Genomic DNA, 14,267 nt, shown 5'->3' with positions numbered 1-14,267 from the left:
AAGACCGTTAGAAAAATTATTATAGTCCACATGATTTTATGTCACCAAGAATGAAGTCATGAAAAGACTTGTAGTGGTGATAGTTGTTAATAATGAAAATCTTAGAACAATGGGTTGGGAAGGTAACCTGACATAAGATTATAAACTAGATGATTAAAGGAAAAGAAAGATAGTCTAGCAATGGCAATAAAGAGCAAGGAGGACAAGTGTACAAGTCACACCTGGGGATGAGGGTTGTGAAAGAAAATTCAGCCACTGCTTGCGTGGTCTGCAGTAGAAACAGTGTCAGTTACAGCAAAGACTAAAGGGCATGTGAATAAAATAAATAAATAAATAAACAGGCAATAAATAAATAAAGGGAATGTGCAAAGTTACGGATATAGGGGATTCTGATAATGATGGACTATGTGTTCTAGAGGCTTATTATAAGGACGTCAGAAGTTAGGAATGAAGAGAATATAGAGTCTGAGTAGGAAAGGTGCAGAGCTATGTGGGTATGAAAGTGTAGCCCATAAGACGGCCCTGGGGTCCAAGGGCTTCTTAGGGCAAATGAAATGCACAAGGTGAAAGTTAAATTAATCCTAATCCTAGTGGACGTTCTGAGATGGTGGTGATGAGGCTGCATGTGCTGGGTCATTGGAGATGCTTACTTCATTCCTCTATAGACAGAGGCCTGGGGTCCAGGGGTAGGAGGTAAGGGTTGGTCTTGACACTGCCACAACACTCTTTAGTCTACTGGTATTCCAGTTCAGCTCAGGCATCATCTCTAGTTTTTCCTATCATCCATCCTTTGATGAGACTAAGGTACCCCTTTATCAAATGCTTTATCAATATCATATGTAATCCCCATATTGTACTCACAATTTTCTTTATAATTATATACATTAGAGATATATTTATTTGACTGTGTATGACTATATAAATTTGGAGGTTTTTCATATGGTATGACTAGAGTATGAACCCCTCAAGGACAAAATATTTCCTATATTTAACTCTTCTGGCTCCTACTGTGTCTGCCTCTGAGGACGTACTCTGTGTACATTCATCCTTTCAGTGAATGACCTTATCAAAGCCTTAGATGTTTATTCAGGTGTGACCTGCAAATTTCACATTGGAGAACACTGTAGGGAGGATTTCAGTATGCGAAGTTTTAAGCATTGACTGAGAAACTATATTCTCTCCTCCCAAATAAAGCTTATTTCAATTAAATACTTGTATCAAAAAATTGTATCAAAGAAAAACTTTCCTTAGACCAATAATTCTCTAAGAGTGGCTCCTGGACAAGTAGCATCAACATCTCCTAAGAATTTTTTATAAATACAAATTCTCACACCCCAAATAGACCTTCTAACTCAGAAACTCTTGAGTATGAGAACCAGCAATTTGTGTCTTTAAGTAAGCCCTCCAGATGATTTTAAAACATGGTAAAGTTTGTGAATCACTGGCTTAAACTATGTCATAATGCGTAGGTGCTTCTACAAATAAAAAAGAGCCTGAAGAAAGTCAACAAGCCATATGAATTGTATTTTCTCAAAATTATCAAGAACACTACTATTGATCCATTCATGTTCCTGTAATACCAGTGGCATAAATTCCTAACTTGTCTCCTCATTTTTGTGACTTAGTTGGGCATAAACATAAATATTTTATTGTTTTTCACAATGTAATACACATTACTATTTTTAAAGTTAATCATTTTATGCTGTTTTCAAGTTAGAAAATGGTTTTAAATAAGATATTGATTACATGTGTGGAAAATTAAAACAACGTATCTACCTTGAACATAAATTCTTGCCTGGTGTTTATCCTTTCCTCTATTGTTCTCAGCCTCACATTCATATATGCCTTCATCTTCTAGCTGAATATTGAAGATCTTGAGGACAGCTCCAGAGGTGCTGATCTCAGCTGTGCTTGGCATTGGTTCTAGGACTTTTCGCCATCGGATATCAGGAACAGGACTTAAATAGAAGATAACAAGAGCTAATAGTCCACAACACTTAAAAGTCAATTTACTCTATGCTTATAGATAAACATTTTTAACATTTATTTCCTAAAAATATAAGATTTAAACTCTATATACATTAATGAAAACTGTGAGCATACTCACTTGCCAAGTGCAAAACACTCTAAAGTCACGTTTTGGCCCATCAATGCATATACATCCTTGAACTGAACTACAATATCAGCAGGATATGGTTTTGTTGTTCCTAATTTAAGAAAAACCAAAATTAGCAAGCAGAGCAGAAAGGCTAAATACACTGCTTGGAATCATAACATGAGTGTGTGCTTTATACTGTAGAACACTTGAAAGACAAATAGATACACAAAGACCTGAAATATAAACCAAATCAATAGTAAATGCTCTAAAAAAGTGGTGGCCAAGGAGGATTGTTGGAAATATATAAGGGCTGAGGGAATCTCAGGCAAAGAGGACATTTGAACCAGACCAGTTCAAGTTGAGGAAATCGCTTATTTTGACACAAATTCAGGAGTGTGCAGGCAATTATAAAAGGTCTAGGAATCAAAATGATATTGAAGTATATGTAGTTGAAGATGAACTTGAATCTACAATATAGAAGGTTTGAAACTGATATTAAAGATTTTGAGATTAATTTCCTCAATGGTTAGCTATTAATAGGATTTGTTAAGAGACTAAATATGAAATTTACCTTTGTTTAAGTAGATTTGTTGGCAGTTTTAAGGGAAGGAACATGGAGAAGAAAAATATAGCGGAGAGTCAGAGTTCTAAGTGAGGGCCTGAACAAGGGCAGAGTCACAGTGGGAGCAGAAAGGAAAACACAGATCCAAGTTGTGTTTTAGAACCAGAATCAAAAGAACTGCCCCTTGGATCAATGTTTTCCCAAGATACAGATCAAAAATCCAATTCAAATATAAATTTATTTACTTTAATTGGAGGTTAATTACTTTACAATATTGTATTGGTAAAAATAAATAAATAAATAAAATCCAATTCATTAAAATCACTTGGGATACTCATTGAAACTATAGATTCCTGGGTCACATCCTGGATCTGCTGAATCATTATCTTTGGGTTCCACATTTTCCTCGAACTTGCCAAGTGCTTATGTCCTTGAATGAAAACTGCTGTGTTCACTGTCCTCAGGATGTCAGTGGAAAGGAGTTGACGATTAAAATTCTCTCCTGAGTTACCGGTGAGAAATATGATAGTATTATTCAATGAGATGAAGAACACCAGTAGAGGAGGTTTAGAGAGCAGATGAAAGATGTGTTTGGAATATTTCAAATTTAACACTCTTGAGAAGCTTCTGTGTGTTAGGCCCAGGATGTAGGTAGGATTAGGGAAAAGTTTTGGAGAAGTGAATCTGGAGTCAGCACATAGAGCTTCTAGTGAAATAAAGGTATAAATGAATGAGACTATCTAGACAAAGATTGGAAAGAAATATGAGAATGAGGATGATCTGATGAAAGATACTGCATAGAGGTTGTCACTGAGGCAGCTGGGAAATAAGCAGAGGCAGAAATAGTCAAAAAATAGGAAAAGAAAGGAGATTTCAAGAGAGGCAGAAGAGATCAACAAGGGTCAAATTTCATACAGAATCAGATCTGAAAATGTCTTTTGGATTTAGCAAATAACAAGTGGTTTTGATTACTCAAGACTGTTTGCATTGAATACAAAAGAATATGCAGAGGGAAACAAATGGAGGAGAGTTTAAAGACTCAGAAAAGAAAGAGTGATGCAATGACATCCTTAAATGAAACAAATGGAATGTGAATCAGAGCAGCTGCAGCAATTAGCTTGAGCAGCAGGAAAAACACTTTTTCCACTGAGAAAGAAAGTAAGAAGCACTGAATTTTGAGGGATGAAAATGAGGGAAGTTTCCACATGATGGTTCCTTTTCACTCCGTGAAGTAGTGGTGAGAGTATTTCCTAAGATTTGAGAGGGTTAAAAAAAAGCCAGATAATAAGATGTTTGTTGAATACTAACCATGTGACTGCTATCTTGAGAATAATAATAGAATGTCTGTGATATGATAGACTTGCCACCATTATTATACAAAACTTAGAGGTAAGACCCAAATTTAAGTCTGCCAACAACAGAACCAGTATTTCCTTAGAAGCTTGAATTCAGTGATATGAGTGTTGCAGGAGGACTGAGATAAAAATAACCTGAAGTAAGAAAACATATTGTATTCTGATTTAAGTTCATTCAACTGAAGCCTGGGGAAAGGCCCGTTAAGAGTGTATTAACTCTTAACTGTCATTCAAGATGGTTCCACAGTAGTCATACCCTACACTACTTACAATAGAAAGGCAATTTTTATACTTATTTGCTTCATGTAAATAATTCCTTAAAAATAAAAAATGATCTGATTGCCTTTCCTTCCACCCTAATTCTGTAATCACTGCAGCTTGTTTTGATATAATCATTCATTCACTTTCATGAATTGACTAAGAAGTAGGACTGACCATGAAACAAAAAACAGATGGTGGTGATTCCCATTTATAACCAATATATTGGCATTTTGCTAGTAAATCAATCGGGTTTCTATACATTCACTGAACTGGAGGCAACCAATTCAAACTCAACCACCTTAGGACACTTTATGATGTAAATCTTCTCTAGGTGAAAATCTAAGGAAAAACCAAGACTTTCAAAGTATATGTCCTCTATTTGTCCTGGTGAAGCAGTCAGCTGGTTTGCCCACTGGAAATTTCTTTTCATTATTATAAGTATGCCATAAGTAGACAACCTTACAAAAACAGAGAACAAATATACTTACGTTCAGGTAGTGGAATGAGTGGGATAAATTTGCTGAACACACTCTTTGTAATAGAGGGACTGGAAACAAAGCAAGAATAGTTGCCTTTGTCAGATGCCTCAACGTTAGCAATGTAGAGATTGCCATTTGTCTGAGACACAAATCTTCGTTTATCCATTGTGATAAATACAGGAAATTCATTTAGAAGCCAGCGGTAGCTAAGATCATCTAGAAGAAAATATTGTTGTCTAAGTATTAAACTCCCTCCAAAAGCAAAGATTTTGTTTTCTAGTAGTAAGCTAGTTCGTAACTTAATCTAGGCTTTTCAAATATTATTGACTCAGTTTTAAGCTCTTCTCCAAAAGGAAAAGTCTTATTTTCTAGAAATAAACTAGCACATAATCTAATCTAGGCTTTTGTAGAGTAAATGTTGGAAGTAGGCCAAGATAAACAGCACAAATTTTCTAAAAGCTACCGTAGTTTGAATATAAAGTGATATTAAGCAATAATATCTATTTCTCAATTATTCATGAATTACCATTATTCTTTTAATTAATTATGGGCTAAATGCAACTCAGTTTAAATGACTTGCTTAGAATTTCATGACTAAGTAGAATTAGGATTTTGAATCCAGGTCTAATAACTTCAAATTCCATCTTCCCTACTGCATTTAAAAGATAAAGTCAACTGTACTGTGGCTTTATATCTTTTTATTCTCCTATTATACATGACAGATTTAGAAATGAGTTTATGCAGCCTATTCTGGCTACATTAAAAAGTAAAAACTACAGAAAAGAAAAAAAGGCATTTTACTTGTTTTCTTAAATATTAGGAAGCAGATCATATGGTAACTTTTAACTGTTGTAAATTCCTTTCGCTAAGCATACTGGCTGGTTAGGCCAAAAGTTGAATTTCCTCATTAAATTGCTGCTTTTCCCAGTTTTCCATTCGGATCTCCCCTTTATATTTTGAGGGATGACATTCCAGTAGTCATGCACAGCAGTAATGCATAAGAGGGAACGCTGGGTGATACATATTTCTCAGTCTCAATATCCTAATCCCCTTTAAAACATTATAACCATGTGAAGACAACTGTCTCTAGGGAGATACCCTCAGGGGGAAAAAATACCCTCAGGGGAATAAAAAAAAAAAAGGTACCCTCAGAAAAAGATCTCTTAGTTCAAGTTAGAAAAGATTTAGATGCAAGATGGTGGAAAATCAAGATATTTTAAAAATGAAATAATCTTGACCTGACACCATTCCATTTTGCTTTATGGAACTCAAGGTGATTGACTGGTAAAGCTGCTAAATAGAGAATGAAAAAGAGCTTAATATGAAAAACTAAAAGAATTGCATGCTATATACATCCAGTATGATTGAAAATAATAGTCCAGGGGATTCCATTTAAATTAGCTATATAATTTTCTCCAGCAATATACAGTCTCATAAAAGTGAATGAAGATGATTATTTTTTTATCTTAACTTTTTAATTACAGAAGTTTATTTTTTGTTTTCAAAAAATGAAAATACAAAGTTAAATTTGAAAGAAAATAAAATCACCATATTTCTCCAACTCAGCATTCTTATTGTTAGCATACACCTCTCTAGACCTTTGTATCTGTGAATAATTCTTGTTGCTGTTGCTCAGTCATGTCCAAATCTTTGTGGCCCTATAGACTGCAGCACGCCAGGCTTCCCTGTCCTTCAACATCTCCTAGAGCTTGCTCGAACTCAAGTTCATTAAGTCGGTGATGCCATCCAACCAACTCATCCTCTGTTGTCCCCTTCTCCTCTTGCCTTCAGTCTTTCCCAGCATCAGGGTCTTTTCCAATGACTTGACTCTCTGCATCAGGTGGCCAAAGTATTGGAGCTTCAGCTTCAGCATCAGTCCTTCTAATGAATATTCAGGGTTGATTTCCTTTAGGATTGACTGGTTTGATCCCCATTCTGTCCAAGTGACTCTCAAAAGTCATCCCCAACACCACAGTTCAAAAGCATCAGTTCTTCAGTGCTCAGCCTTCTTTATGGTCCAACTCTCACATCCATACATGACTACTGGATAAATCATAGCTTTAACCATATGGACCTTTGTTGGCAAAGAAATGTCTCTGCTTTTTAATATGCTGACTGGGTTTGTCATAACTTTTCCTCCAAGGAGCAAGCATTTTTTAAATTTCACAGCTGCAGTCACCCTCTGCAGTGATTTTTGGAGCCCAAGAAAATAAACTTTTTTACTGTTTCCATTGTTTCCCAACCTATTTGCCATGAAGTGAATGATTCTATTAATATTAATTGTTATCCTTATGCTGATTTAAGAAGGTCAGGTAAAAACCACAGAAGAAACAAAATAAGCAGAAACTTTGGAGGCTGCTTAAATTGCTGAAATCAGGTTTTTGGAATTGGGCAACAAATAATTCTATGTTTATAGTATTTAGAAATAACATTTATCATATATTTTAACAGACTGTAAACCAAAATAATATTTAAAGTATATTTTAACAGATGTGAGTTTGTCTAGTTTTGAAATAATTTTTGTATTCTCACTTAAAAAGAAAATTAATATTTTTGTAATGATTTCTGGACACAAATTCCAAAAAAATCAGAAAGAGTCAGGAAAGTACAGATTTCCTTACAGAAGAATTTTCTTAGCTATACAATATTTCAAGATACCACACACAAAATTAATTCAGAATATTCTGAGTACTCCATAGTTATGTCAATGTGGAGACCTGTATTTTAATTCTAGACTAAATATTAATATGACTTTGGTCAGGCTATTTTAACTACCATATTACTCAGTTTTTCTAAATTCTAAGAAATTTTTCTGTGTACCACTCATTAGAGAAGAGGAACAGGATAATGTTTTACTCTTTGAATCTTAAAGGCAGAAAAGTTAGGTCAGAGAAGTTACTGCCATGTGTTGGTAAAAACATAAATCTTGTACTACAGAATAAATGGTCTGGCTGATTTAAGGCCCAGTGTATATTTTCCTAAATATTCAATGTGAAAGTGTTAGTAACTCAGTTGTGTCCAACTCTTTGCGACCCCATGGCCTGTAGCCTGTCAGGCTCTTCTGTCCATGGGTTCTCCAGGTGAGAATAGTGGAGTGGGTACCCATCCCATTTTCCATGGGAGCTTCCTGCTCAATGGGTCAAAATTGGGCCTCCCCTCCAGTTTACTGAGTTATCTTCTATGTGCCACTAAACAAGACAAATTTGGTCATTGCCCTTGTGGAACTTGTAATATTAATAATATAAATTTATTTAATAGATTATTGTCTAATGATAAACCATCTACTTGGACAAAAGAATAATTGCAATATGTTGGATGCTATCATTTCTCACTAAAACAAAGCTAGGGATCACTACTGTCATTTTAAAAAAGGATACAGAGGTTTAACTAGGTTGACTCGCCCAAGGACGTATAGCAATCAATTCTGTTCAGTCGATCAGTTGTGTCTTACTCTTTGTGACCCCATGGACTGCACCATGCCAGGCTTCCCTATCCATCACCAACCCCCGGAGCTTACTCAAACTCATGTCCATCGAGTCAGTGATGCCATCCAACCATCTCATCCTCTGTCATCCCCTTCTCCTCCTGCCTTCAATCTTTCCCAGCATCAGGGTCTTTTCCAATGAGTCAGTTCTTCGGTGGCCAAAGTATTGGAGCTTCATCTTCAGCATTAGTCCTTTCAATGAATATTCAGGACTGATTTCCCTTAGGATTGACTCGTTTGATCTCCTTGCAGTCCAAGGGACTCTCATTTAGCAAAAGGAAGGCAGAACTGATCTTTTAACTTCCTTTTCCACCCAGAACTACCAAAACTGTTCCACAATTGGTGTGGTAGCTGCCCTGCTGATCAGACTTAAGAATGAAGCTTAATTTAGGTAATCAAGAGCCAAACTCTGACTCAGTTCTTACGGGCATTCAGTAGATTATCTGTCTTCCCTTACTCCCTGCAAATGGTAAAATTAACCATCTCTGAAGAAGTCTTTCCCATTTTGTTGTTTTCCTCTATTTCTTTACATTGATCACTGAGGAAGGCGTTCTTATCTCTTCTTGCTATTCTTTGGAACTCTGCATTCAGATGCTTGTATCTTTCCTTTTCTCCTTTGCTTTTCATTTCTCTTCTTTTCACAGCTATTTGTAAGGTCTCCCCAGACAGCCATTCTGCTTTTTTGCATTTCTTTTCCATGGGGATGGTCTTGATCCCTGTCTCCTGTACACTGTCACGAACTTCCATCCATAGTTCATCAGGCACTCTATCTATCAGATCTAGACCCTTAAATCTATTTCTCACTTCTACTGTATAATCATAATGGATTTGATTTAGGTCATACCTGAATGGTCTAGTGGTTTTCCCTACTTTCTTCAATGTAAGTCTGAATTTGGCAATAAGGACTTCATGATCTGAGCCACAGTCAGCTCTTGGTCTTGTTTTTGTTGACTGTATAGAGCTTCTCCATCTTTGGCTACAAAGAACATAGTCAGTCTGATTTCAGTGTTGACTGTTTGGTGATGTCCATGTGTAGAGTCTTCTCTTGTGTTGTTGGAAGAGGGTGTTTGCTATGACCAGTGCGTTCTCTTGGCAAAATTCTATTAGCCTTTGCCCTGCTTCATTCCATATTCCAAGGCCAAATTTGCCTGTTATTCCAGGTGTTTCTTGACTTTCTACTTTTGCATTCCACTGCAAGGAGATCCAACTAGTCCATTCTAAAGGAGATCAGTCCTGGGTGTTCTTTGGAAGGAATGATGCTAAAGCTGAAACTCCAGTACTTTGGCCACCTCGTGCAAAGAGTTAACTCATTGGAAAAGACTCTGATGCTGGGAGGGGTAGGGGGCAGGAGGAAAAGGGGACGACAGAGGATGAGATGGCTGGAGGGCATCACCGACTCGATGGATGTGAACTCCATCGAACTCCATCCATTTGGGTGAACTCCGGAAGTTGGTGATGGACAGGGAAGCCTGGCGTGCTGTGATTCATGGGGTCGCAAAGAGTCAGACACGACTGAGCGACTGAACTGAACTGAAGAAGTCAGCACCTATTTTCCTCATAGCCTTGCTGTCTGGCTTAAATAATAAATTATTATAAAATTACTTTTTAGGAAGAGTAAATACCAGGACTGTTTCAAAAACATTGCTTTTATCCATAGGTGTCTGGGACTTTTTTCTTTGCCTCAAGAGAGTCTGTACCATATTACAGTGGGGATTTGTTTTGGCCAATTATAGTGCATTTGATCAGTTTCATTGTATTATTTTGAAATATACCACTTACCCAAGCTTGATAAATAATTTTACATTTCTCCTTGATATATATTTGAAGGAATTAAGTGCTGTCTCTGTCCACAAACTTTTTTGAAGATTTTTGTACTTTTTTTTGTTGTTGTTGTTAATTAACCTCATTAGAACAGAATTTACCTATACCAATAAAATCACAATAGCTTCTAACTTTTGTTTGACACCTATAGTAAACTATATATAAATTCTTTTAGAAAGAAATTTATACCAGGTTATACTGTGGGCTCATATATTCCCTACTATGCTCTAGCATGCTTGTCTATTTTTATGCTTAACTTTCTAGTCTATTGAGATTCAGTCACTATCACATTCAACATTTAATGAGTTTTTTCTCTTAAGAGTATTCCCACTTTCTTATTTATTTAAAAATCCACACCATGTCTATTATTAGATATCCTGTATTTTCTCAATAGTACTCACTCTTCAAATGATGGGCTTTTTTTAATTTTCTTACAGAATATGCACATATATGATTCCTATTTTGTGACATGTGTAACTCAGTTTCTGATGGTTCTGAAAATCAGTTGGAATCAAAGAATCATGTTTCCATTTTCTGAGAATCTAGGGGTTTAGAAAGTCTTACACATTAATGAATTCATGATTCTATTTAATAAAACAAGATCTAAACAAGAAAATTTATCTTTTGCTAAAATTGTAATCACTATGTATCTATCAATTTAATGAATACACTTATTTACTCTTTTACTTTCTCATTCTTCAAATATTTGTTGGACACATATCCTGTGCTAGGCACTAGGCAATCAGTTGCATATCAAGTGTTGTTATAAAATTGAATCAACATTTTTACTGATATAGGTATGTATAAGTATTCCTAATAAATAAACAACTGGTTCAAATAAGAGTTTTTCTCTTTGCAAGAAATTGTAGAACACCCAAATCCATAGAAAAATGTAGTGAATGTAAATGATGAGATTGCCCCTTAGATCTTTTTCCTGTGCATAAATAAGAGGTGAATTCAATAGCTGTGAATAAAAAAAATTCTTAGTGAAGTGAGATGTACTTTTTTTGTTTTAATGGTGATTCAAAATATAGCATTAAATGTACTAAATACATTTTATTTAATTGAATAATAATCCTTTTAAATTAAATATCCATTTTATAATTTAAAAACATTAAATTTGAATCTCATAACAAGGTCTGTGAAGTAGGTGGCACAAGAATTATTACTCCTAAATTTTAAACAAGCAAACTGAGATGTAGTTATGGCTAAGTTAAGTTGACTTAGTAAGGAGTAAATTTTAGGTTATCAGATCACCAAATAGAGCCAACAAGATTTGACTGCTATAAATAGTTGCATATATAATGTTCTTTGAGGTTCAAAATCCAAACCTGGTCGGTTCGTTTATACCTCAACTCCATGAAATATTAACTGCAATATACAAAACCTTAACTGCATATAGTGGAAAGATAGATTTATGACATGCAAATGGCAAAATAGTACACACATATATACACACTATGGTCTTGAAGCATATGTCCATTATTATATTTGAAGGTGTCATGTCTAATGTTCAAACAGGTCATAATCCACTAAGAGCACAAGGAGATGAGTTGTTCAGGTTCTATTCTGTGATTAATGATGTTTCTTTGGCTTATTTAAAAGACCTCCCAGTCCTGCCCCTACCCATATAAACATTTGTATCTTTATCAGGAAGAAGAGGTAATACACTCATTTGGCTTAATGATTTGAAGCTTCTACCAACCTTAGTTTTGGTCCATGAAATTCTTCAGTCAACAAAGTTGTAAAGATGCCACAAAGGCTTGAAAACAAGACTCATCTCAGAAAAATCCCATAGTTTGTGTTCCTTGAACCATTCCCCATATATCTATCTATACTACTTCCCTAGGTAATGACACACAGTCCTATGACTTTGAAAACAGTTTATATAATGCTGCATGACAAACTGATGCTCCTACCTCAGATGTTGCCCCTGGGTTCCACATTCATAGAACTGCCAACTGAACAACTCTTTTTGGAATTTTAATTTAGGCACCTCACTCTTACATCCACACCTACTATTCTTCCAGACAACTCCATTCTCTCCAGAGCTCATGACAAATACTTTGATGTCATCTTGACTCCTGTGTTTCTCTTATATCTCACACATAAAGTCTACCAGCCTGTACTCTTACCCCTTCCTTCAAAATATATCTTGAATTTAACTACTTCTTCCTACCTCCAGTTCCCCTGCTCTGGTCCATATGCATTGCCTACATGATGGCAATATCTTTAACTGAGCTCCTGGTTTCACTTTTATATTCTGCTGAGTCTTTTCTTACAACAGTAACCAGATTTGCCTTTCTATAACTTAAGTGATGTCCTGTGATTCCTCTGCTCAACGCCCTTTAATGAAAATCTCACTCAAAGCAGATGCCAATGGTTTGTGGGAAACACTATGAACATGAGGGGATTTTTTCATAATTTTGTCAGTTCTTTAAAAAAAAAAAAAGACCGCTCCTTCATTGAAAAACTTTTTACAACATTTGAATTCATAAATTTTTCCTTTTGTTGTTGTTCAGCCACTAAGTCATGTCAGACTCTTTGCGACCCCATGGACTGCAGCATGCCAGGCTCTTCTGTCCTCCATTTTCTCCTGGAGTTTGCTCAGACTCATGTCTACTGCGTCTCCTATGTATATCAACTAATTCTCTTTCTCCCACAGTTATAAGAAAAAAGTGATCACCATTTGATTATAAACTGTCTATTATCTATACATAATCAGAATAGTATATATGTGCATGTATATATATTCCATATTAATATATGCCAGATTTATAATAGTCTGTTATGAATCATTCTATATAGAGATATTTAGAGACAACTTTATGACATAAGATTAAAACTATAAGAACCCAGAATACTTTTTTATGAGAGAAAAAGGGTATAAATATATTATTTGAAGAAAATGTTTGATAAATGAAATGAGTAAAAATATTATATATGCAGTGTTCATCTTTCAATCAATGGTTTTGTAGCTTTCATTTTAGCCATATCAAATTACTGAAAACATGTATTCCAAAGTTGAATCTTGTAACAGATGAACTTCAGTTTAGCCCCTTGCTTGTGTACAGGGATACATTGGCAGCACCTATGTACCTGTTGTGACAACTCTGAAGACTGCACATTTTTTAAACTTTGCTTCAAATACAATGTGCACAGACAAACCCAGGGCTTCACCAGAGGAAGACTGAGGGAGCACTCCAGTGGGGAGAAGGAGTGAGGATGAAGGGCAGAATCCTAGCTGAGGAACGTGGAGGTCAACAATCTTGCTCTGTACCCAATTCTGGATTTCCTCAGCTTTTATTTTCTTTACTATATGTATTTGTAACTCACATTTTGTTTGTGGATTAGAACTCCTAAAGAGATTAATAATTTATTATGTCTCTTTCTTTCTGGTGTTTAATTACAGGTCCTAGTATATTTGGCTGCAGCCCATGGGGTCGCTAAGAGTCGGACACGACTGAGCGACTTCACTTTCACTTTTCACTTTCATGCATTGGAGGAGGAAATGGCAACCCACTCCAGTGTTCTTGCCTGGAGAATCCCAGGGACGGGGAAGCCTGGTGGGCTGCCGTCTCAGGGGTCGCACAGAGTGGGACACGACTGAAGCAACTTAGCAGCAGCAGCATATTTTAGATGCCAAATTATTAATAAAATAATTATTTCCTCCTTGGTACTATTCTATTATAGGAATTATTTGTAGAAAATCTACCATATTTTCTTCCGTGTAACAGGACATTAATAGGAACATAATCCAACATACATGTCATTTATAAGCTGAAATGATCATAGACCTTTGGAATTACGGACAACTGTTTAAAGAATCAAAAAAGCAAGCATCTATAAGCTTTAGTAAGTGATGTATTATAAGGTTATACAAATACTGAGTCTTAATTATAAATGCTCCAATATCATTAAGAAATAAAAGTGTTCCCACTTCATTTCCTAGATGCTTATAATCATAGAAGAGCTAAGTTTACCTGGGAAATGGTATGGAGGGTCACAGAGCAGCACCATTCCTTTCCCTTCTTTCACTCTGACCTCAGGACGTTCCTCAGGTGGGAAAGGATCAAGATCTAATCATGAAAGCAAGAAGGAAAAATTCATTCTCTGGGCAATAGAAAAATTGATACTCATTAAAGTTTCTTTTTCAGCTACTAATTCACTTTTGGATACAATATTTCTCTGTTGGTTTGGTGAAGCT

At 35.7% G+C, this 14,267-nt stretch overlaps 1 protein-coding gene across 3 annotated transcripts in view; it reads right to left on the bottom strand.

The window, feature by feature from the left end:
- The window catches only part of CNTN1 (contactin 1), a 404,810-nt gene that overhangs the window by 152,379 nt on the left and 238,164 nt on the right, over positions 1–14,267 (bottom strand). For all 3 annotated transcript variants that reach the window (XM_006055954.4, XM_006055956.4, XM_006055955.4), the window contains exons 6-9: positions 14,044–14,139; positions 4,765–4,971; positions 2,108–2,207; positions 1,777–1,958 (exon numbers count right to left, since the gene is read on the bottom strand). In XM_006055954.4, the coding sequence (XP_006056016.1) occupies positions 1,777–1,958; positions 2,108–2,207; positions 4,765–4,971; positions 14,044–14,139 (585 nt within the window). The remainder of the gene's footprint in view (positions 1–1,776; positions 1,959–2,107; positions 2,208–4,764; positions 4,972–14,043; positions 14,140–14,267) is intronic.

The sequence above is a fragment of the Bubalus bubalis genome, chromosome 4, assembly GCF_019923935.1.
Source record: "Bubalus bubalis isolate 160015118507 breed Murrah chromosome 4, NDDB_SH_1, whole genome shotgun sequence".
Classification (NCBI taxonomy): domain Eukaryota; kingdom Metazoa; phylum Chordata; class Mammalia; order Artiodactyla; family Bovidae; genus Bubalus; species Bubalus bubalis.
This window is presented reverse-complemented; position numbering and strand designations above follow the sequence as displayed.